Here is a 26,112-nt window from a genome sequence, read left to right as displayed (position 1 = left end):
TTTTAAGTAATGGTGAATGGACCTACAGTTTAAAGTGTAGGTGACACTATGTGACTTCATCGATTATGCTAAAATTACCTTCAAAATATTTTTGTTGCTATCCCTCCATGTAGCATGAAGCCTTGACCATCTCCTACGGCACCGCTGATTTCACAAATATGAATACTTCTTGTAACCTAATAACTTTCGCTTCCTTTTGCAGTGGTAAAGAATTTCTTCCATACATTTTATAATATTCGCATGAATTAAACAATACAGCCCTACTGTTACTTGCTACGTTCACCTAATAAAGTAGAATGCGGAAATTTCCTTCTTAACTTGAAGGGACAAGACAATATATCCAGTATGCAAAGCAAAGTACACAGTGAGAATAGAAAGCATGGACAGGCAGATACAATGAAAGGAAGGGCACTTAAATGAGAGACAAGTAGGAGATTATATCAAGACTGATACAGGAAGACAGAAGAAATTATAAGAGATGAGAAAACTCTGAGCAGCAGCAGATCTCTGAGTGGTCAAGACAGTGCAACGAACAGTCAGTCTACAACAAAATCCACTGATATGGACGCCATAATAACTGGTAACCAACAAACAGTTATTTTAGCACACGTTATGGATATTCACTGGCTGTGCAGAGCCGTTTACATCACTCTAACACTTTCACAAAGTGGGCGGCATTGCAAAGTTTACCCATGATTACTAGCCTAATCAGCCGGAGAACACAAGATTCTAAAATACCTCAGGGCTTGTGGGGTGTGTGTATAGGACCAACCAGGTGACCAGGATGAGGGTGACCCGTTACAAAGTGAGAAAATGAAATTACAAGAGATAAGAGATATTTATTACTTATTTAACACAAATTCTTGAAATTTAACAAAATAAATACAAAAGGGCTTTTCTTCCTTTCAGTGATATCCGGGCTCTTCACTAACTCGGTGACAACAATATACATCTTTCTATAACAATTTTTAATGGGTTAGATCCTAAATAAACCTTTTTATCTCAGTTAGCCACCTAGATGAGCCAATCTCATATTAAATTTAAACATGTTTATTTCAGTTAGGTTTTCAGACTTACTTGAAACATTTGCCGGTTAATAGAATGTCATAACTTCCTTCTCTCTGTCATGTGCATATGCTAAAAAGCTAAAAAGGGAAAGGAAAGAAACCGACCGGGGACTTCCCGGGGTTTGAGCCTGGGAGTCGGTTCCTGAAGTAAATAAAACTAGGTTAAATTAAAAGTAAACCTTTTCCCCCCTCTCCTACCTTCCGAACATATGCTTATTTAAGGAAAGGAAAAATGGAGGGGAAAGGAAACCGACCAGGGACTTCCCGGGGATTGAACCTGGGAGTCGGTTCCATCACAAAATACAAAGCAAAAAGAGGGGAGGAAAGAAAAGAACCGGCCGGGGACTACCCTGGTGTTGAACCTGGGAACCGGAACTTTACTGGGCCACATCTATTACATGTCTCTGGTCGGGGACCATCTGGGGTTTGAACCTGGGAACCAGAAACCTTGGGGGACCCAGCTGGGGGCTTCCCGAGGATTGCTCCTGGGAACCGGGTCATTAAGGGCTTCATCTTTTGAGGAGGGACCTGGCCGGGGGGTTCCCGGGTTTTGAACCTGGGAACCAAGTCCTCCATTGCTGCTACTGGGCTTCTCTGGCAAGTAGGCCGTTTCCTGGATGTCTGCCAGTTGACATCAGGGAGCCATAAAGAGACTGATTTTTTGGCCCGTGTGAGCTACTTATATAGGTAAAGCAGGTGGTGCTGATGTACCTAACTACGTCACAAATTTACACATAGCAAACCTTACTGTTAAAAACCCTAAACGCCAGAAAATATACATGTTAATGAAACACAGCTGATATAAAGCATTTACCAAACTTTTTAGACAACAATGAGCCTCGGCGGAGCGCAGATCAGATAAGATAACACGACAATGAACGATTATGCAGCATTTCAACAATCAGAAAAAAGGAGTTATCAAATCTTCGCTGACAAAACCAAAACAGTGCGTTTAATGAAAAAGATATTGTAACTGCGAGCACGTTACAACAGACACATAGCAAGAGGGAGGGCTAAGGGGGCTGAAGTCCACCTGAAATCCTACAAATATATAATTTAAATAGTGTGCAGTGGTAATTAATTTCACTTCTTTAACAGGATTAAAGATCTTGAATAATGAGTTGTAATATACTGAGAAATTCATCTTCAGGGCTTCTACGATCTCAATTTTTCAACTTTCGATGGCGGCTGCTGAAAAAAGATGAGCTCCTCAAGAAATAAAATCCTGATTACAGGCCTGGAGCAAGACCTGCCAAGTGTTTTTTTTCAATGGGTGATGGAATAGAGTCCCTTCCCTACTTTTTCAAGAGTGGAGTGAATAGAGAGAATTCAGATGGGAAATTTGATTAGAAGAATTTATGAAAGGATTATGTGCATGTGTACATGTGTGTGAGAGAGAGGAGGGCACAAGCAGAGGAAAAAGGTGAGAAAAGGATAAATAAATACACCCGCAAAAAGAAATGGGAGACAGAACAACAAACAAAATCAGGAGATGGGGAGGGGGAGGGAGGGAGGGAGGGAGAGAGAGAGAGAGAGAGAGATAGAGAGAGAGAGAGAGAGAGAGAGAGAGAGAGAGAGAGAGAGAGAGAGAGAAAATACGTTTGTGAAACTCATATATACTTTACATGTGCCCACCCTAATTTATCAATATGTGGATCCTGCCCACCCAGTCAAAATTTTCTGGCACCACCCCTGATTAGGTGCTGGCTATCCAGTTATCTGTCGTTGAATGAGATCATATTTTTAATAACTTCAGTCAATGTAATTTTCCTTCAGTGCAATCCTTCATCCAAGATCTGTATTTGTATTTCTACTACTATAACAATAACAAATTAATAGCCCGTGGTGCAACAGCCTGTGAGAGTCAAGGCTGTTTCTTAAATATTGTTATTTAGCATCACTTTTCTTCCACATTTGGCTAATTACAATGATGAGGATGAGTAATGATACAATGTAACTGATGACGAAACACTCACAAAGAACACCCATGCCCAGGCTGGGATTCAAGCCTGCGACCCCTGACATTGAAGCATATTGTGCTAACCACTCTGTCACAGAGGCTGGCATAAGCTTCATTATATTTGCAACAACATTGTGGGCAGAAGGGGAAAGGGGAGATTTTGTGATTAAATTATTATATCTTGTGAATTATGAATATTGTTAAACAAAATTCAGGTAGGTTGCCATGATATAGTTAAAATTTATAAATATCCTGAACTGCTTTAAATTGTTACTAAATTATCAAGTATCAGTGGTGGGAATAGGTAAGAGTATAAACAGTAATATCAGCATAGACTTAAAGTGTTATCAGCTCAACCCTACCCCTTTCTGCCTTTCCGGTTAAGTATTTCATGATGATTATATTATTTCAATAGAGACTCTTCTGTCACCCTGAAACTTGCATACACATATGATCATAGGATAATGCTCTTCTATCAGTTTCATGAGTTACAGTTTTCTTGAAGAGAAGGAACATAAACAAAAACACACTTTCCACACAAATGATGTAATGAGAGACTACATAGGTTATAAAACTGAGACTGTGCGAGTGATATTCAGCATTTGCACAGGGCAAACACACAACCTCACAGAGGATTATTCTAACTGTGAGCCCAAGCACCAGAGCCTCAGTAGCCTGCAAAGATGCAGCAAGGGTAGACATAGACATGAGATTGACTCTTGAGTGCCCTATGAAAATATCACTCCTTACACCCTATGAGTGTATTAATAGTACATTTTAAATATCCTAATGTAATTATACTTCATATTTGCTGTATTTCCACAACCACTTTTGCAAGTTCCAATATAATTGTACACTATTGTTAAGAAAAATAATGAACAAATACCACTGTTCTACTAATCAAAACATTTTATTAATAGAATTTACTAACGAAAAGTTACTTTTATTGAATTTCTAATTTGAAATAAAAAAAATAGAAGTAAAGGGGAGAGAGAGATTTTAAGGTTCAGTATTCTCTAATAATAGCTTCATATTCTTCTCTATTCTTTCTTGAACTGAAGGAAAGTATTCTAACATGTACCACCAGTCATCCCTACATAATGTTATCACAACAGTTTCTATTACAGCTTTGTATGTGTAAGAGTATGGTTTAGTCTCTTCAACACCTTCCAACTGTAATGAGAACGTGTAAAAATAATTACAAATGAAACAGGAAAATTCTTTATTATTATTATCATTATTAATATTAGTGTTGTGTGCTCAAATTAGCTTATGTATTTCTATTTTGTTCAGTGATTGAAATTGAAGAGAAACTAACCAATGATGCACTAATAATAATAACATTTTTTAATAATTCCATGGAGTAAGAAATCATAGACCAAATAAGAAAGACACAGTCTCTACCTATATGTCTATAGAATATCAAAAAATACCAAAAGTTTCTAACAATATGCTAGATGTCATTCCAACTATACGTATGTAAACTTTACTATCACCCCCTACAAAATGTAAAGGAGTTATCTTGGTCATGAAAGAAATAGGTTAGGCACAGGGTGATCCCTAGCTGTGTGTGTCAAGTGCAGGTCTGGCATATTGTTGACCGCCATATTGAATTCAACACAAAAATTTCAAAGAAAATGGGGTGATGTGATATTTCAAATCAGTCATAGTTCAGGTAATGAGGCTTTTATCAGTCACATAGTTACATATATTATTTTGTATCTTCTGATCCAATTGCAGTTACAGAATGATTTTTTGATATGTTTTAGAGTATGGTATGAGGGACCAAATATATTTTTTTCAAGATTTTTGGTAATGACATGTTTTGAGATATTCAAGGTCAAAGGTCAAGGTCACGTGACAAAAGAATATTTTTATCCAAAGGTAGACTTGTTATATATCACTGGAAAGCTTGTTCAATTCCCTGTACAATAAGCTTTATTTGAGCTTCCTAGGCGAAATAGTGGCGGAGTTACAGCACATTTAGTAAAGCTAAGCAGGCTCAAAAAGGGTAATTTATGCGAACTTTGACCTTGAATAATTTAACAATTACAAGACGCACGAGACTCAAAATTTTCATAGTTACTAAGTTCCATGCATAGTTTCAACTCCCCAAATTTTATGAAAATCGGAGTTAGTCAGGTTGTGGGCTGTGTTGATTTGATATAGAATGACTCTTACCTTAGTGAAGGAATTCCATGCTTTATATTTCCTGATGGAAGCATTCTCAAGGTTCGTCACTTACGCTGCTGTTGTTGGAGGGGGATAAGCCCAAATGTTCGACCAACAAATGGATTTTTAAGAACATATTATATCCAGGCCCGTACCCAGGATTTTTTTCAGGGGGGGGAGCAGACCCAAAGGCAGATTTTATAAATTTTCTCTAAAATTTTACATAACATTTCAGACTACTGTATAATTATTTAACATGCTAATAAATTAGAGTTGTACTTCAACTTTGCAAGTTAATCAAATAAATCAAGTTTGTTGAACATTTTTGAAAGCAAATGAAAAATAAAAAGAAGGAATATTAACAAAAAACGAAGATTGTTGGGAAGATAAAACGAAATGTGTTTTCGGTTACAAATTCTAGCAAGCAAGCGAAAATCATATAATTCACCTGACTTTTCCAGGTTTTGAATGCTTTTAAAAAAAATCATTTGTTACCAATTACCTTCTCACTCCTATCCTGGTTTTCCTGACTCCTCCAGTTGTCCAGGACTTTCAGGTCAGTGCGAAACCTGTAAATTAATTATCTGAAGGGAATGGCTAAGATAAGTGACTTCAACCTGGCAGCGTTTTTGATGGCAAAATATTGTTTCACTTTTTTTCCCTTTTGGAATCTTATTTGACAGTAAAAATAATGCCAGTGGCAACCAAGCAGCTATTAAATGGGGGTTCCATACATGTAGGATAGAAAATGTAATTTGGAGCATCTTGCAACATTGAATTTTTTTGTCTTGATGTCCTCTACATACTGTGAAAGTTGTCAGTCTTGTATGGTCACACCCCCGGGTATTTATGTTAAAGACAATTACAAGTAGAAAAGAACAAAAGTTGTAGTAATATAAATTCAGATTGACTGAATCTCGTAAATAATATTGTACTTATTTTCTTGAGTATTTGGGGAAAATAACAATATCTGTTGAAAGTACTTCAGCCAATCTATTGCGCCCAAAATCTAGCAACGATTCTGCTGCAAAGTGGATTCTCCTATTCACATATAATCGTAAGTCATTCTGTGATATCAGTTGCAGAAAAACCCTGATGCTGGAGAAAGATAAAGGTTTTATGCTTCTGCTAAGTGGCGGCGAAAAGGAACCAGGCCTTGCGGTACTGGTGGAGAGTTACATGCGTCCCATCCTTATATGGATGGTTTTGTATTGCAGTCATTGAGGAACCTTTGTTCCATAATGCAAATGCATACAAAATTCCCCTTTATGCAAATTAATGTGAAAAATTAGTGACACTATAATAGAAGAAACCATTCAATAATCAAGGGGTTCCTATTTCTCGAGTGTGAAACAACTGTTTTTGACTCATTAAAAAAAAATCATGCAATTCTTAAAATGTACACAGAATTCTACAGAAAGTTCTACATAACCAGTACCATGTCTGCAGTGGTGCAAGAGTCTTCCTTTATACCAGGTGTGCCGGTTAATAATTCTTAATTGATCCGAAAGAAAACAAGTGTATCTGGGGAGAAATTGTGGATGCTCTTCCAGAAAAATTGTTCACATTTTGAGGTGATCCAGTCAGCAAGTCATTGTTCGATATCTTCATAATTGTTGAAGTGTTGCTGGGAAAGTGAGTGAGACATCGATTCAAACAAGTGGTAGTCCGAAGGGGCTAAGTCTGTTGAGTATGGCGGGTGGGGCAAGAATTCCCAGCCAAGTGCAGAAATGGTGTCTCTGACACCTTTCGCAGTGTATGATGAGGCGTTGTTGTGCTGCAAAATCACTTTTCCATGTCTTGTCACCCAATCTGGGTGCTTTTCGATCAATGCATGGTTCAAATTGATGAGTGATGACGGTAGAGGACAGCATTCACTGTTTCACCTGGTTTCAGAAGCTCATGGTACACTACAGCCTTCTAATTCCACCAAATGCACAGCATTGTCTTCCTTCCGAAGCGATTCGGTTTTGAGTTCGATGTTGAAGGTTGTCCTGGGTCAGTGCATGACTTTTTGCATTTTCGATTCATCCCCAGTCACTATCTGATGCAAGAAAGACTTTCTATCATGCCGAGAAAGCAACACTTCACACACCGTTTTTCGCTTTTCCATTTGTCTGTCGTTCAGATGATGTGAGACACATTTTCCTGCCTTCTGGATCTTTCCCATGGCATGAAGACGATCAGATATGGTTTGGCGACCCATATTTAACTTCTCTGCCAGTTGTTGTTGCACTTGCGTATCATCTTTGTTCAACAGTGCTTGCAATTCAGAGTCTAGGAATTTTTTCAGCTGGTCCGGGCGATCTTTGTCTTCCAAGTCAAAATCACCACTTTTGAATAATCGAAACCAACGCACAAACGCGTCTTGCGTTAGGACATTGTCACCGTACATTTTCACAAGGATACGATGGCTTTCACTCATGTTTTTCTTTTGGTTGAACAAGAAAAGCAGGATGTGCCATGCTGCACATGCTCCTTATTTGGTTTGAAGGTCAACATGTTTCCCACACAAACCCAATATCACGATCACTCGCACTCGGTTGCACATCCACGGTGTTCTGACAGGTACTGTTGTGGCAACACACTGACGTAATAGTTGAGACTGTGCACCAACCCTTGCTTCCAGAGTCATCCAGCGATGAAATTAAGAATTATTAACCAGCACATCTGGTAGGACGTATTATCCAAGCAGAGACGAAAAAAGTTGGAAAATGCATTGAAAGGAATGGACTTTCCCGACTAAATCGGGATGTCTGATAGCCTTGCATCAATGGTTATAAAACTAAAATTGCCAAATATTTCAGACTACAGAATGCTGGAGCCCATTGATTTGTGCAAGAACAAAATCAAAATTCTAGCAAAATTTGAAAAATCACAACGTTATTTTCATATGCTTTTATACCTTCAAATTAAAAATTTTCATGACTCGAGGTACGGGCCTGATTACATCTCAGTTTCTGTAGTTATCAAGAAGCTAACAAGTTCTTTGTAGTTATCTGCTTTGTGATTTCCGAGGCAAATTCTTCACAACTTTTTGGAATGAACCCCTTGCTGCCACCTCAGCCTCATTCAAACATGGGAAGGGCTGGACTGTGAGGCACAGCCCTTCCAGCTGAAGTAATATCATAGTGTTTTAGTATTTCACCATATGCCTAGTCTTCGCAGTTATTTCAGAGATTTTTGAAATGCAAAAACAGCAATCTGTTGAGTAGCTCAATGGTTTTCTCCAAACCATGGGCACTCCGACTGGCATGTGACAAACTCTTTCAGCCACACTAACCGTGTCTCACATGTAGCACAGCAGATATGAGGCAACCAAGATTTATCCTGGTCAACTATTTTGCAGCCAAAATATAATTCATATGATTTCCTAATCACTGGAATTGTGTTTCTTTTTTGAGATTTCGAAGTTGACTCACAGCAGGCGTAGATCCTTGGGGAGGGTGGTAGGAATTATTCCCTCCCAACTGTCATGTTTTTGGATATATTATTATGCCTAATATTTTTGAAGGCCAAAATATTCATTCATCATAGATTTGATGTCGAGAATATTGTTGAAAATTTGATTTAAGTCAACTTTATCATCAGATAGGTCAATTACCACTGGACATACAGTTTAAATTTGGATCCTAACAATGGTGCAATGTGCCCCAAAATGAGATCGAATCCAAAACCCCTTGAGAGAATAGCTCTATCCCCCTGATTGCCCATCGAAACAGGTTCAAGAAATAAATATTTACGCTCCAGAAAAATATGTATGTTCAATAAATCAACATAGACCTAATCTAATTTTTTACTCACACTTTTAACTTTTCACACACAAAAAAAACAACAACATGTATTCCAGCCCTGGACACACATTTTTATGAAACAATACTCTAATCTCTAGAACATGGATAAAGTAGGATAAATTGTTTATATAAAACAGTGCAAGTCGCGCTGCGACGCCAAGGGTCCCGGGTTCGAATCCCGGTCGGGTATGGTTGTTTGTGAATGTCCATTTTCATCCATTTCATCATTTCATCACTCATCCCCATCTTCGCAAATTAGCCAAGAGGCACAAAACGCGAAGTAAAATAAACTAAATCAATCAATCAATCAAAACAGTGCAAGTGTAGGTTAGAAAAGCTTCTTGGTGGCTGAGGCACTCAACTGAAATTTGCCCCTTCCAACTGTTACTTCTGAACCTGCCACTAACTCACCGCTGTGAGTTAACACACCTATGAGGCATATTTAAATGTACAAACTTATTTATGTCACAAAAGTAACAGAACTGAATTTCAACTGAAATGTTACCAATGGTGTTTATCCTGATAGTAATAAACCAGTATTTTATAATTGTTGTCAACAATGCCATTGTTGTTATCAGTGATGGAATTGTGCATAAACGTTTTAAGCAAAGCAAGTCACTTTCATTCATGTTTTGGAACTCATAATGCTTGTAATTTTGTTACTGTAACAGAGCGTAATGGTAAAAATGGGCTACAAAGAGAAAAAATGGAAACGCATTACAAAAAATATGGAGCCCGATAGAGAAATTCAGAATCAGCATACCAAAAAACATAAAAATCAGTGAAAATTATTCATTTAACAAAACCATTGTTGACCAGTGTAATCAGAGTTTAAAAAAACATTAAACCTAATAATGGTTCCACTTGTAGTGCTATATCATCCAATTTTTTGTCTGTTTGCTCATGTATGAATATGCTTTCTTGTAACATTATAATAAAAACTATTATTTGTCGCACTGTTGATTTGTAGGTAAACTAGATTCTTACATATTGCTAAAAGTAAATAAATAAATTCATCCTTTCTTGAGGCTTAGCTGGTCTACATATTTTTTATTGTATACATATTTAGACTAAATCCTTAAATTTTACGAATTACACATAAGTAGACCTCGGATTTTTTAGTTCTAAAAAGTGTGCATTTTAGGTTCCTAAAATAGGCTCTAAAATCTTAAAATAGGTTCTAAAAATCTTAAATTAGGCTCAAAAATTCTTGAAGTAGGTTACAAAAAACTTAAAATGGTTCAAAATTCCTGAAAAATACTGATTAGGTACAATTGTTAAAAACAAATTTCAAAAAGAACTGTAAGAGATTTTAAAAGGTACATAAAACAACGAAATATTAATTTCCTTACCAAATTTTCCTTTGTATACATCATTTTCAAAATTATCCACAAGTTATTGTAATACTATACTTGCTGTTAGCAAAAGTTACTTGTTGATATAAAAATGAATTACATATGCATAATTTGCTACACAATTCCAGGGTGGCTACTCACCGGGAACTCCTTGAGGTCTGTGAATTCTGCGTGAATTGTTGGCTTCTGGAATAACGAGGGTCACTATTTATATTTTGAGCCTTGGTAACACTGATTGAAGTTAGGCGCGATTTGACGTTTGCCCGGAATCGTCTGGCATTATTGACTATAACGTACTTCAAATGTTTTGTCAATAGCTTGATTTGTGTTGTTTATGTTGCCTTGGAGATTGCGTGACAACAATAAAATGGAATTAACTCGTGAACATTTTCGTGCGATGATTTTTTACGATCTTCGATGTGGATTATCAAGACAAGAGTGCATCGATCAACTTACTTCCACATTTGGCGATGAAGCCCCATCCTTTGCCACTGTGAAACGCTGGTATAACGAATTTAATCGTGGCTGCCATTCGCTCACCGACGAGATTCGCGAAGGTCGTCCAAAATCAGTTGTTGTTCAAGAAAACATTGATGCTGTGCAAAACCTAATACTGCAAGATCGTCATGTGACATACTGTGAGATTTAGGCAACCATAGGCATTAGTTCCACCAGCATATATAAAATATTACATGATCATTTAGCTGTGAGAAAGGTAAATTCTCGTTGGATCCCACACAATTTGACAAAAACTCAAAAAGACGCTCGCGTCAATTGGTGCAAACAAATGCTCAATAAATACAATCGTGGTGCTTCAAAAGACGTATATAAGATTGTAACAGGTGACGAATCATGGATATATGCATATGAGCCGGAATGTAAACAGCAGTCGACTGTATGGGTGTTTCAAGATGAACCCAATCCAACAAAAGTTGTTCGCGCTCGAAGCACATCGAAACAAATGGTCGCCTGTTTTTTCGGGAAAACTGGTCATGTGGCAACTGTGCCTTTAGAGGAACGTAGAATGGTCAACTCTGAATGGTACACAACAATTTCTTTGCCAGAGGTCTTCGGTCAAATACGGAAAACAAACAAACGCCGTCAGATCATTCTTCATCAAGACAATGCCAGCTGTCACACATCTCGTCTAACAACCGACTTTATGAACAGTCAAAAAATCTAATTGATGGGTCATCCACCGTACAGTCCTGATTTGGCACCCAATGACTTCTTCTTGTTCCCGAATGTCAAGAATAAATTGCGTGGAAAAAGATTTTCGTCGGCGGAAGACGCCGTTGATGCGTTCAAAAACCATATTATGGAGGTGTCTCAAGAAGATTGGAAAAACTGCTTTGACAAATGGTTCGAACGAATGCAAAAGTGTATTGACCATAAAGGAGAATACTTCGAAAAACAATAAAGCAGTTTTCAATGCCAAATTCCTGTTTTTTCATTGTTATGTTCAAAACATAAATAGTGACCCTCGTATGCATGAATTTTTTCCCGTAGACTTGAAAAATTGCAACTTTTATTAAACCAAATCTTTTTACATATTTATAAATGCCCGGAGGCAAGTTTTTCACAGTTTAGCTTTGATTTTTATCGAGGAATGGAAAGATAGCTGTGTGTATAATAAAATAGAATTCTCTTAATCCGTTAACTTTGTTAGTGTCCTTTGCAGTACAATCTATATGACAGATGGAAGATTATGTCACCCTTTCATTTGATTTACTTTCATTCTTGTTAATGTTATCTCTATGTTTATTTTTTTTACAAAGCACATCTTTACACATAGTGTGTTAAATCAATCATTAAAGTGTACTACAATATATAGTGAGTCTGGCTTAAAAGTATAATAAAAGAAAAATTCATAACATGTAATATTTAACCAATAGCACAATAAGCGGTACATAGTTTGAAAGATGATCTGAAAATGTTTATTTTACTATGCATGCAAAACGTCAACACTCGCTCGTTAGGTTGCACATGCGCGAATGGAACAATTTCCGTGGTTTTCCTGGATGCTGGATTGGGAGAGGTGGTCCTATCACTTGGCCCCCTACATCCACGGGCATTATTCTGCTTGATTTTTTTTCTGTGGGGTTTTGTAAAGTCTCAAGTGTACCAAACATGAGTTTGTGACCTTCCTGACAGTAGTGGCTTCTCTCTATTCACACATTAGCACATGCACACCCAAATAAATCAGTAATGCAAATCATTATCAGTATACTTATTTATTAAACTCTATAAACTCTTCAAAACATCACGTGTTCCAATGCCGCTTCACCAAGAGAGGTAGTGGAGAAGCACGCGATCAGTGGTATCAACCTGCATAGATCAAGCCACTCTCGCACAATAAGAGTTTCATTCCCTCTGATGCTAATGCAGCAGTCGCGTAGAGAATGCTGATTGGGTGTTCTGGCTTGGGGATGTTGCATCATTTAGGAAACCCATGAACACAGCTTCTGTGTGTTAGCAAATGTAGTGTTGCAAACCCATTCCATTTGAGACCGTGTGAAGGAGTCGGCGGAACCCATACATCGCAAATTAAGTTGTTTTTTTATTATTATTTTTATTTTTTTTTTATTTATAGAAAAGGGAAATTTTGATGGTACAACTGAAAGCAAAACGGGTGTTTTAAACATTCCTGATATTGCCTTTGCTTAGTGCATCTTGGCCAAAGTAAACGGTCCCTGTAGTGCAGCAGTTGAATTATCAACCCACGCAGAGGGAGCATAAATCAATCAGTAAGCTGTTTTGCATTGTGTGCATGTTACTGCATTGCAAAATTTTTTAGCGCTGTCAAAAGGTCATTCCTGTTTCAGTGCAAGGTGTTTGATTTCATGATGAATAGGGAAACTGTACATAGTGAAAGCAGAGATTAATATTTAATGTTGTTGAATTTTAGGAGGGAAGTTTGCTACAAAGACTGCAGTAATATATGGATACAGCAGAAGGGAAGGAAAAATTCTGAAGTATGAAGCAGGGCCGTGTGGCCTGAGTGAGTACTGTATTTTTTTTTTTTAAAGATTTATTATTCTCTTGGTTTCGCTTGATTTGCTTGGTTCAATCAGTCTGTCATTAGAAATAAACAATGGCTAGATAGATTACAACTGATTTCCTCCATGTGATAGTTGGATCGGCTTCTTTGGCCAATGTTATTATTCTCCTTGTTCATTAATATCAGCAGGCGGCCACTGTGGTGGAGTGGTTAGCACATCGCGCTACGATGCCAGGGGTTCAGGGTTCGAATCCTGGCCTGGGCATGGATGTTTGTGAGCGTCCATTCATCAATTTCATCATATCATCACTCATCCCCATCTTCGCAAATTAGCCAAAAGTGGCACAAAAAGCAAAGTAAAATAAAGCAAATCAAATCAAATCATTAATATCAGCGGAGTGGGGAAGGAAGTTTTTATGAAATATTTTGCTAATCGAGAATAGTATTGATATTATATATCGGTATTTCTATGTTTTGAGTGATTTTGTCAGGTTATCGAATGCAGAATTACATATTGCACAATAACATCGCTCTTCTTGTGATTAGCTGGATAATTTCTGAAATATTTGAAATTTGTAAAACATCCATGTTAAACAAAATCATGAAATATAACACTGTAATAGCCTCATTTTTAGTGAAAGGTGATCAAAACTTGGATTGCCAATACATTTAGCACCATTATATATGCAAAAACGGGTGCGAGTATTTGACAGGGGTGGTATAACACTTCTGGACGTGAAACTGAAGTGCACACCCATAGAGCCAGACCACCAGCCGCCACTGCTTCCTGATCTACTACGTCACATTTGTGCTGCAATCCAAAATGTCATGCCAAAAATGCTGTAAAACAGATGGGCGGAGCTTGAATATAGGTTTGACATCTGGCATGCTACTAATGGTGCACTAATGGTGCAAAAAAACTTTTTGAGTTACTCTGTAGGTAGAAGAAAATTGTACGGATTTATCTTGATAAACTTACAAGGTATTAATTTTTCTTTTCCTATTCTTTTAAGCCAGACACACTGCATAAGAATCATCATTGCTCATGAATATCACCTGTCAAAGGGCAAATGCTACATTGTTTTTAACCCAATCTACTACCTTATTTAGCTTCAAGTAGTCTACCTTTTATCATGTTTCAATCCAAATCTTGTCCATCTTCCTGGGAAAGCCACATATGATAAAGGCTTGAGGAAATAAAAGTGTCTGCCAAAAGTAAACATTACCTGTATTGAAGTTCAAATGTTCAATATTTAAGGTGAACTTAAATGTATATGCATCACAAATACTGTTGTTGCATTACTTACAATTCCAATTATATCATCATCTGTTAACACATTTCTAACTCTCTCCTGATCTGTGTCATCAGTAGTTATTTCTTCAACTTGGCCATGGAAAATGAAAAATGTCATCCTGGTGATGTCACCTTGGAAAGCAAGAAAGTTTTCATGGAAATATCTGCATACAGCAATTTTTGTTGTTAGCAAGAAAACGAAATCTTCATGTATATCACAAAACAGTGGATTCTGTAGAAGAAAACAGAAAGGTTCCACGTAAGCAAAATAGAAAATTATTTGAAACAGTTGAAATATTGTGTAAAAAAATAAAAATGTGCCAGAAATACAAATAACCACAGTAAATATATACACGTATTTGCATACAGCACACAAATGTTCAGAGGATATATAATGCATGTCTTTAGACATTCGTGCCAAAGTTCTGAATATCCAGGAATATCCAGTCGACATTCATTAAATATACCTTAGCTATACATATGTCCATCCAGGAGACAGTGACAGGATCTTCAGGAAAGTTATTTCACTGGATATGATTTGGACAACAGTGCTATGTTGTTCATGCAAACAGGACATTATTTTTAGGTTTCCATTTAATTCTGGATAAGAAAAGTATATATTCTGGACTAGAATTGAACTTAATCTGGGCATTTACTAGACATTGTTGGACATTTTCTGGATATTTTCATGCATATTTTGTACATGAAAAACAACATTCCTGTACTAGATTCACATCTCTCTCTCTTTCTCTCTCTCTCTCTCTCTCACACACACACACACACATAAACGTGCACAGAAACACACAAACACCTACACATCTGAAAAACATTTTATATTCACAAGCAAATCCACCATAAGCAGAGTACATATTGATTTTGAATCACACACATAAGCACTGCAACATGCTCAATGCAAATGGCCATGGAGAGTGAGACAAACAGAAAAACTGAAAGCAAAGGAACTTTCACCTAGTCTTGCATGAATGTATGACTTGCCGGATCAGACAATGTGCACACAATGATGTTTGAGAGATAGGAGTTAAGATTGTATCACGAATTTGAGTCCTATCATATAGCTGAATAACTGAACACTATGAATGATTCTTTCAATATCAAAACCTAATGTCAATTTTTGGATAATGTGTGGATGTATACCAGATATCCCATGGATATCCAACATTGGAGATCCCATAAATATCGAGGGCTAGAGATCCTCTGGTTATCCACACTTGGATATTCCATGAACGTCTAATGGATATCCTGAAATAGAGATCCCATGGATATCCAGGAATGGAAATCCTATGGAGAACCCTTGAAAATGAGTATTGTATGGGATCATTTATCATCATGATGTTGGCACAAGCCATAAGATATACCTTATATATAAAAGTTTATGCATTTTGAAAAATTCATGTCAAAGAAAGAAATAAACTAAGTTTGTGACATGGTTGGGGATTGTATTAGAGTGCAATTACACAACCCACTTCAAGATATCTATTCAGCACAACGTATTCATTATTTCCCATAGTCAAAAACTTTAAAGTGTGATCGATTTCGACACCATTCTGGCAACTTCTTTTTGTAGCCACCTCGTGCATTCATACATGAATTTAGGTGTCCCTACAAAAAATAACTTCAACACTTTTAATTTATTCAGGTATAATAAGATAGACTCGCTTTTCACTCTTCTGCTGTAGTATAACATGAATGAAAAATTTTGAGTAAAATTCAAGTGGGGTTGTTGATTTTTGAAAATTTGAACCTGATCTTTAAGAAAATAAGCCAAATAATTTGTTTCTCGTAATAGAGACATATTGTATAACGAATCACTCAGCAATCTTCCCTTTTATTTCCTAAAGTAGAATAGGGTCTAACCTGTCATGAGAAATTCAATTCTGAATTCACAGGATGAATATTATAATTATGTACTTGTAGTTTGAATTTTATGTCAATTGTAGTAACAATTTTGTAATACACTGCATTTACGTATTTACTTACACTGGTAACATGTTAATAAAATATGATGAATTCTCTCACTAATTAAGTTGCTTTTATGCACACAAAAGCGTAATCTGATACAAGGTAGAATCAAAAAGTAAAGTAACAAGTTTTTTTTCCCACAGAAACCTTTATGTCGTGGTTGCCTAAACTGTGACAGGGTATACATGACACTGCACACTAACATTCCACATAGTCACCATATTGTCTAAGCACGTGTTCCAGCGGGTGACCAATGCATCAATGCCACGAGTGAAGAAATCAGTGTCAAGGTTGTCCAACCAGGTTTTCACTTCATCCTGTGCCTCTTGCACTGTGTTGAAGCGTCGTCCTCGAAGATGCTTCTTCATTGGTCCGAACAGATGGAAATCGCTGGGTGCAAGATCAGGGCTGTATGCGGGGTGTTCAGAAACCTCCCAGTGGAAACGTGTGACATGGTCACGGGTGAGCTGCGCTGTGTGAGGTCGAGCGTTGTCGTGTAACAACAATACACCCTCCCTGAGTGCTCCAGGTCGTTTCCGACGTATGGCCTCTCTCAATCTGTCCAATGTCTGGCAGTAGGTCACAGCATTGACAGTGATACCACGTGGAAGGAATTCCAGGTGAATCACACCAAGGTGGTCCCAAAAGATCGTGGCCATTGTTTTCCTTGCACATGTTACTGTTATAAACTTTTTGGATGGGGGCGATGATGGATGTTTCCACATCATGGAGGAACGTTTGGATTCCGGTGTCCACAATGGCACAGCTGTCTCATCACCCGTAATGATGCGATACAGAAATGACGACCCTTCTTGTTGATAACGGATCAGGTGGTTCAGACTCATGCCCATTCGTCTGCCTTTGTCATAATCAGTGATATTTCTTGGTACCCAATGTGCACACACTTTGCGGTAGCCAAGTGTGTTGTGCACAATATTGTGCACAGAACCATATGAAATGTTCAGTGCATCTGCAATGTGTGACAGTGTGATTCGCCTATCCCCCCTAATCATTCCCTCCACCTGACAAATGTTCTGGTCGGTAGCTGATCATCATTAATGTCAGTCCTACCATTTTCAAACTCCTTACACCAATACCACACTTGTTTCCTGGATAACACGTTTTTTCCATACACCTTCACAAGTTCCCGATGGATCTCGGCTGGTTTCTTCCCCTTCGCATGCAAAATCCTGATCACACTTCGCACTTCCACATTTGACCATGTTTCCAGTAACCCTGCCATCTTCGAACTGCGATTCTCTGCAACTGTGTCACCGTGCTGCTCTCTAGCGGTCACCAAGGATACTATCCATTAATACCTAAAACACACAAAATAAAACAGTTACTAGCATATCGTTGTACATTTTCAGGGCACTTGTTACCTTACTTTTTGATTCTACCTTGTAGTACTGAACATTTGTGATCACTGATATGCTCCTCAAATCCTTGATTTAAGGTATATTTTATATTACATAACCAAAGCTTAAAATAAATAAATACACATTAAAACATACCTTTCTTAAAGTCTGGGCAAATGATCCATAGTTCAAAGTATGTGCTACATAATCTGGAGGTTCAGTTAACATTATGGGATAATTTGCACCTCTATTTTTTAGCCACAAGGCACACAGATAATACCAAACCTTATCTTGCAGCAATGGAGTCATCTGATGTTGTGCCAGATAATTCTGTTTAATATTACAAAATAGGTTATATGTAGTATTTTTTATAGGACTACATGTAAAAAAATAATAAAATGTACAGCATGGGCCAAAAGTCTCGATCAGATACTATTTATAGCACAAGAATGCATTATTTGCAAGCAAAATTGATGCATAAAGTTGTTGTAGGTTGAGAGTAATGTTTATCCTCCTCACATACATTGTGTGGTAATAATTTATCTGTTTCCGATGGGGGCCATTCACTACCCAATGCTATGGCTAGTTTGTGTTTTTGTTTCTGGCTATCAGTAGCTACAGAAGGAACTTATTTTCACTACTGTACAACAACTGAAGAATGTTCAGCAACAGAATCCAATGTGAACTCAATTTTGAATGGAGTGTGGGTTATCCAGCTTTACTCCTGAGCCACTCAAATAATATGGCTTGTGGCCCATGGTGTACAATGTTTGAATTACATTTTTGTTTTGATGTTTCATAACATTTTGTACAATTATTATTAAAAAAATATTAGGACTTTCAAACATAATATCAGTTGATCTGTATATATATATATATATATATATATATATATATATATATATATATATATATACTATATGTATATTAAAATATATATTCTTCAGCATAAGCTACATCATGCTCAATATATTTTCACCACCTATAAAGTTGAGCATGAAATTCAATGGAAATGATTCACAGAACATAATTTAATTTGATGTTATTACTGTTAATGGCAAACTCGATGGTGTAGTGGTGTAGTGGTAGTGTAGTGTAGTATCACCTTGCAATTAAGGGGTCCCAGGGTCATCTCTACTGGAGGCAGATAGTGGTCCATATCCTACTTTACACTGTAGTTCCATTCCTGATTAGCCTATCTGTGCATAACATAGACTTAAAACAAACTCTGATTTTTTACTGTTGTACATTTTTTTAACCACAGGCATATTTCTTCATTATAAAGATTAGTACACTATTAGGAACTCGAACTGAAACACATCCATCAATTTTCAATTGTCACTTCGTGAATAAATAAAATATTTCACATTGTATGAATCACTTCACAAAAAAAAAAAAAAATAACATTCAATGAAAATAGTTTTAGTTTAGTTTGTATAATGATTAATTGGAAATGAAAAATACGACACTGGAAGTTAAGACATTGTACTATTTTTCCTAAGTAGAAAACTGTTGTAACGTGCATTTAATGCATATTACAATTTAGGGTGTTGGTTCTGTTAGAAGTAACAGCCAGTCAAAGGAAATTAATCTTGCCAATTACTTGGCACATGGTGTTAAGATTAGAAACCTGACTCCACATGTGAAGGTTGAAACTCTGAGATTGTGGTGGCCTAGCATATCACTTAAAGGAAAGGCCTTGGCTATGATATGAACATAGTGTCAATCATCTGCTGTAAATCATGTAGTGCCAATTATATAATATCATCATATGATCAAGTGTCAGTCATCTATTGTCAATCAAGTGATATCATCATATGTTAATCATGATGTGACATAATATGATTGGCACTTCATGACATCACAACAATCTATATATATAAAAATGGATGTATGTGTGTGGGTGTGTATATTTGTTTGTTCCGGCATAACTCTCGAACGTCTGGAGCAATTTCAACCAAACTTGGTACACATATCACTTATAATCTGGAATGAATACTTTGGGTGTAAGACACCCCTGGCATCCCTAGGGATGGGGTGGGAAGGGGTGACATGAAAAAATAATCCAAAACGACCGATATTAAATTCCACACAAACAGACATCCGTGACCCTATGTAATCCTGCTGTGTTGCAAAAATGACCAATATTAGTGTGGAATCCATAGTTTTCGTGACACTCCCAATGCGGTTCAACTTCAAAAGTTCATCACCTATCGACATGCCACAAATGACCTAGATTAGTGTCAAATCCATAGTTTTCGGAGTCGTTAAGCTAATTGGTAACATTCACGATCACATTTAAAATTAGTTACATTTTACACTATAGTTAGAATTCATTATTTTCCTGTCTAATACAAGATTGGGATAAATAACCCAGGCAATGCCAGGTAATCAGCTAGTTCATACATAAAACTCCTGTTGTGTATCCTCGGTGAAACTTTCAATAACTGTTTGCTTGATATTTTACTTCCAGTTTTCCTATTTTGCATTGCTCTCCTACCTCAGCATTGAGGATAATGAAAATTGGATGAAAGTGATGAGAAAACACTCACAAAAGAATATCCATTCCAAGGCCTAGACTTGAACATTTAGGTGGCTACATTGTAGGTTTACAAAAAATGAGCGGTAAAAAAATGATTTGTAATAAAGAAAGAGAAATATGTGATTTGCTTTATCATTCTGCACAGAACTTAGGAAGGAGAACATGTAGAAAGAACAAAGGTCTAAGAAACACAGATTGTAATGTAAAATTCTCTCTCTTCACTGCATCATGTCAAGGCACAACAAAAGTATTGGAAAGGAAGGAGAGTCATGCATAGAGCTATTCGTTCTTCCTTTGACCAGTACTGCATGTTACTTCATAAACTAATTCCCAAGAATCTAAGGATTATAAGATACAGGGATGGATCTGTAGATAATTTTGCCTGTAGTTCCGTATGGATGTGAAACATAGCCCCTTACACTAAAGAGAATATAAATTAGGGATGGGACCCATTATGCAATACTCTATCAATATCGGCCGATATAGGCATATTGGTGTACGAGGAGGTACCCAAAAAAAACTGGAATCATAATGTTGCACGGATTACCGATGTAGTTACGGCTTGTGCCGCTAGGTGTCATTAGTATGGGATATCTTGCATCAATCTGCAAGTTGGCATTATTTTGTGCTGAGTAGTTTGTTCATAGTGTTGCATTGTTTGTGGTGTTGCGGCAAGAGTCTGGTGATTTTTGAGTGATTGTTGAGATGGCGGACCACAAGGAGCAAAGGACCTGTGTTAAATTTTGTTTCTTGTTGGGAAAAACGGCTGCTGAGACCATTGTTATACTTCGCCAAGCTTTTAATGAAGCTGCTTTGGGAAACACACAAGTCTAAGAGTGGTTTTTCTGGTTCAAAGACGGCGACATGTCAACTGAAGACTTCCCAAGGCCTGGCCATCCTTCGACAGGCAGAAATGAAGAAAACATTGGAGAAGTTTGAGATGCCATTAATGAAGATCGTCGAAATACCATCGAACAAATTTCTGAAGAAGTGGAGTTGTCCTGGAGTACCTGCCAGCACATTTTAACTGATGATTTGAAGATGAGACGGGTGTCTGCTAAATTTGTGCCTCGCTTGCTGTCAGAGGAGCAGAGAAAGAATCGAGTGAATGTTTGTCGCGACTTGAAAGCTGAACTGCACAAGGACCCAAATTTTCTCAAACGAATTGTGACTGGGGATGAGTCCAGGTGCAATGGGTACGATCCTGAATCGAAACAAGCATCCAGCCAGTGGAAGACTCCAAATTCACCACGTCCCAAGAAATCACGTCAAGTTCGATCCAATGTGAAAACAATGTTGATTTGTTTCTTTGATGTGAATGGGATTGTCCACAGAAAATTTGTTCCCCAAGGACAAACAGTGAAACAGCAATTTTACCTGAATGTCTTGAGAAGATTGCGTGAAAGTGTGCAACGGAAGCATCCAGACCTGTGGAGGAGTGGAATGTGGTTACTGCACCATGACAATGCCCCAGTCCAAACGGCCATGTCAGTGCGACAGTTCTCGTCAAAGAACAACATGCTGCTAGTGCCCCATCCCCCGTATTCACCCGATTTAGTGCCCTGTCACTTTTGTTTGTTCCCGCGGATGAAGAGGAATGTGAAAGGGAAGTGATTCCATGATGTCAATGAGGTCAAAGACATTACGGACAAAACCTTGAAGAGTATTGCGCCAGAGGAGTTTTGAAACTGTATTCAACAGTGGGAAAAACGTTGGGACAATTGCATTAAAGCACATGGGCAATACTTTGAAGGTGACTAGAGTAGACATGCTTACCTGAATGTACCTACATGTACATGTACGGTCAAAATAAAACAAGGTGACAAAATTCCTGTTTTTTTTTGGGTACCTCCTCGTATCGATTTATCATTAAAATTACTGGTAATTTTACCGATCTGATATGTGTATATATAATAATTTTGCTGGATACAATTAAATAATCTACATGCCATAGATTTTTTAAAAATAAATATCTAAATATGCAGCTTCTTTTGTATTGAAGTCATCTGGAAACATATATTTATTAAGGAGATCAATGAACCATTCAGGTTCTTCAAGGACCATTTGGAATGTTATATCAGATCGGTAGAATATGGCAAAATTTAATATTAGCCCATCCTTAATATAAATTAAGAGTTTTAAAAATTAACTCTCGAAGATATTTGAACCTAAAAGATATATAGCAACAAGGAAATGGAGAACTGAATAATCTCATCCAATGATATTATTAGAATAATTAAATGGTAACATACATAGGAGAGGATAGAAAAGTTTACAGGATCATTGTTGGGAATTCTGATGGAAAGAGAATCACCTCAAAAAGGTAATAATAATAATAATAATAATAATTATTATTTCCATTGACCCATGTCCATAGGTATGGGAATCGTCATATAATAATACATACAGTAATGAAATATTCAGGGACGTGCGGTGACATCGACACTTGGGGTAAAAATAAGTGACGTGCCCAACGGGTCATAACCCCCCCCCATTTTTAGGGCCCAGTATTCCTAAAAAAAGAATGTCAAATACAGGAAAAATTGCAAAGTTAGGAATGACTACAAAAAATTGTACACATAACTTTCACCCAATTTCGAAAATAAAAAACGATTTGATTTGACTACTGAGCCAGAGAATCTTGGCTTGTCAATGGGTGATCTTTGTGTGTCCCTTCATCAATTTTATCGTATCGTCTTTGCGATTAGCCAAATATTGCGGAAAGTGAAGTAAAATAAACCAAATCAAACAATCAATCAATGAATGATTTGATTCGCTTTTTTGATACATTTGGTTAATCGCAAAGATGATACGACAAAATTAATGAAGGGACAAACACAAAGAACACCCAGGTCCAGGTAGGGGTTCGAACCCGGAACTCCTGGTGTCATAGTGTGCTGTGGTAAGCACTCCCCCCGGATGGTTGATTTGACGTTTTAAGTCCATTTTATACACAGAAAGGCTAATCGGGACTAGGCCTATAGTTTAATGTCGGATCCGAACCACTATATACCTCCATCGGGTACCGATCCGGGACCACTTGCACTCCCCCACGGAGGTAGGCCGACAACAAACATGAGAGGAAGGTGCTAACCATTCAGATACGTGGGTAACGGTAAAGCAAACTGCATTTTTTCTGAGTAGTAATTTTCAATTGAATTTTTGAAATACCATCTTTATATATGATTAATGTTTTTTTAAAAATTTTGCATTGCTTGATTTACCTAATTTCTCCATCTCACGATCTCGTTACTGAAGGATCCGGGTTCGAGCCCTGGCCTTTGCATGAGTGTTTCTTTGCAAACACTCTTCACCCGTTTAATTCAATCAACGTTCATCGTCATGGCAGAAATTAGGTAAAGCGATGGAAGAGAGAAAAAAATACAAATAATTTCTTCACAGTGCATCTGCAGGGCACTGTGAAATCAGGAGCCTAGAATTCTCTGTTTATGATTGTCCCTCACGACTTTCCAAGCTCTTAGCTACTTATTCCGATTAGATCTATACAGCTAAAAAAAGTGATGGGTAACAAAACACACCTTTAAACAAACCTTTTTTTTTCTACATTCTTCAATGATATTCATTTGGCTTTTTGAGTTCTGGGATACATTTTTAATTTATAATTTTTTCATTATTCACTGCAGGCAGAGTACAACACATAACAACAAGAATGCACGCTCATCACGAATTCTGGCCTGAATTGTTCTTTGTGAGGTCCGTTCATCAGTTTCATCATATCATCACTCATCCTCATTTTTGCGATAACCAAATGTGGCAGAAAAGCGAAGTAAAATAAACCAAACCAACAACAAGAATTAGAACGTGCGTTCTCTTGCCCAAATAAGTACATCCGTATTTATGATTGTTTAGCTTATCCATTTTTTTTTATTGGAGGCCAAGAGATTAGTATATTTAAATAAAACACTACTGAAATGAGAACAAGAGAGAGCGTGAGCAAATATTTGTTATTTAATCATTATATATTCCATATTTTAAAAAAAAGCATAACACTTTTGGCTGCACATAAGACGTTCCAATTGCATAAATAATAAAAGTACATCCCATGTTATACATACATATTGTACAACGTGTAAAAAGTAGTGTAAATACAGAGAACAGAAGTACTGCAGAAAAATTTCCTAGTTCTTTAGAGGATTTACAAAGGAAGCGAAGGGAATCCAATCCCCTATCTGTACTATAGGAGATAGACTCGAGGACCTGAAAGCACGGGCTTTCAACCATTGGAGCAGGGGCGAGGGAGCAAGGAAGGTAGAGGCAGAAATCTTCCCTTTCCCTTCGAAAACCCATTTCTACCTGGAACTGTGAGGTGGAGAAAGAGTGAGCTAGGCCGGTGAACGCACCGAGGGACAAGAAGCGCGTGGAAAAGAGTGTTGCATATGAACTGTGGCTTCAACAAAACAATAAATATTGTGATTTGAAAATAATTAAAGATTTGAGATTGATTGATCTATCTCTGCTAGACTAGGTACTCCTCAGTGCACGTCACTGAAAATATTAATACAATTTTAGACAAGAATTTCAGAAATGATTTGAAGAATTTCTACATGAAGTAAATCTAAATACAGTAATAAAATATTAATGCAATTTTAGACAGGAATTACATTAATGGTTTGAAGAATTTCTACATGACAGAAATTCAAATAAAGGAGGAATACACTGTATGAATAAAATTACATATAATATTCAAGGCAAGCCCAATAATAAGCGAAGAAAATTTTATAATGTAATAGAGTGAATGTAAATTTAAATATGTAACTTATACAACATGGAAGAAAGTGGAAGAATGCAAAATATATAAAGAACTGATTAATGATCATTTAGGAACAATAATAACATGTAGTGAATAATTTGTATATGATAATATAAATGGTATAATAACCTATTCTGTACAATCGATGTCTCTATGTTGACAATTTATATAATTATAAAATATTTACAAATTTAGAAATTCATTTATTGAGTAAAAACAATGCCGTAATAAGAATTTTGATAATTCCCTCTTAAATTGGGCACTTGATTCCATTGTTTTCATGTGATCAGGTAATTTATTATACAAGTGGATACCAACAGATTTAGGATCTCTTTCAAAGAGTTGTGTTGTGAGTTTGTATAACCAGATTGTATTTTTCTTGTGTTGTATTGATGTACTTCCTTGATACGTTTGGAGAAACTTGACATATCTTGTTTTACATAGCACAGTAAATGTAATATATATAGGCAAGGTAATGGTAGGATGCCAAGATCACTGAATATTTTGCTACATGGTTCGTTTATTTTCTTTCCTGCCATAATTCGTACTACTCTCTTCTGCAGAATAAAAATTTGCACTGTTTCTAGCATTCCCCCAAAATACAATTCCGTATGACAGTTGCGACTGGAAAAGACTGAAATATGTTGTTCTTATTGTCTCCCTGTTTATTATGGTTCTTAAGGTTCGTATATCATATATGGTTTTGCTTAATTTCCTTCCTAGGTACTCAATATGTATGTCCCAGTTGAGATTTTCTAGTATCCAAATACCCAGGAATTTTATGGAATTTGTATATTTGACGTATTCTTTTTCTATTT

General features: G+C 36.9%; 1 protein-coding gene across 1 annotated transcript in view; it reads right to left on the bottom strand.

Moving 5' to 3' along the window:
- Window positions 1–4,026: 4,026 nt before the first annotated feature.
- LOC145988139 (uncharacterized) overlaps window positions 4,027–26,112 on the bottom strand; it is a 54,975-nt gene continuing 32,889 nt past the window's right edge. The window contains exons 6-8 of the mRNA XM_083122970.1: window positions 18,138–18,311; window positions 14,657–14,875; window positions 4,027–4,200 (exon numbers count right to left, since the gene is read on the bottom strand). Coding sequence (XP_082979096.1) covers window positions 4,027–4,200; window positions 14,657–14,875; window positions 18,138–18,311 — 567 coding nt within the window. The remainder of the gene's footprint in view (window positions 4,201–14,656; window positions 14,876–18,137; window positions 18,312–26,112) is intronic.

The sequence above is a fragment of the Lepisma saccharinum genome, chromosome 5 (assembly GCF_977018435.1).
Source record: "Lepisma saccharinum chromosome 5, izLepSacc3.1, whole genome shotgun sequence".
Lineage (NCBI taxonomy): Eukaryota > Metazoa > Arthropoda > Insecta > Zygentoma > Lepismatidae > Lepisma > Lepisma saccharinum.
The sequence above is the reverse complement of the archived record's forward strand: the minus strand, read 5'-3'. Positions and strand labels throughout refer to the sequence as shown.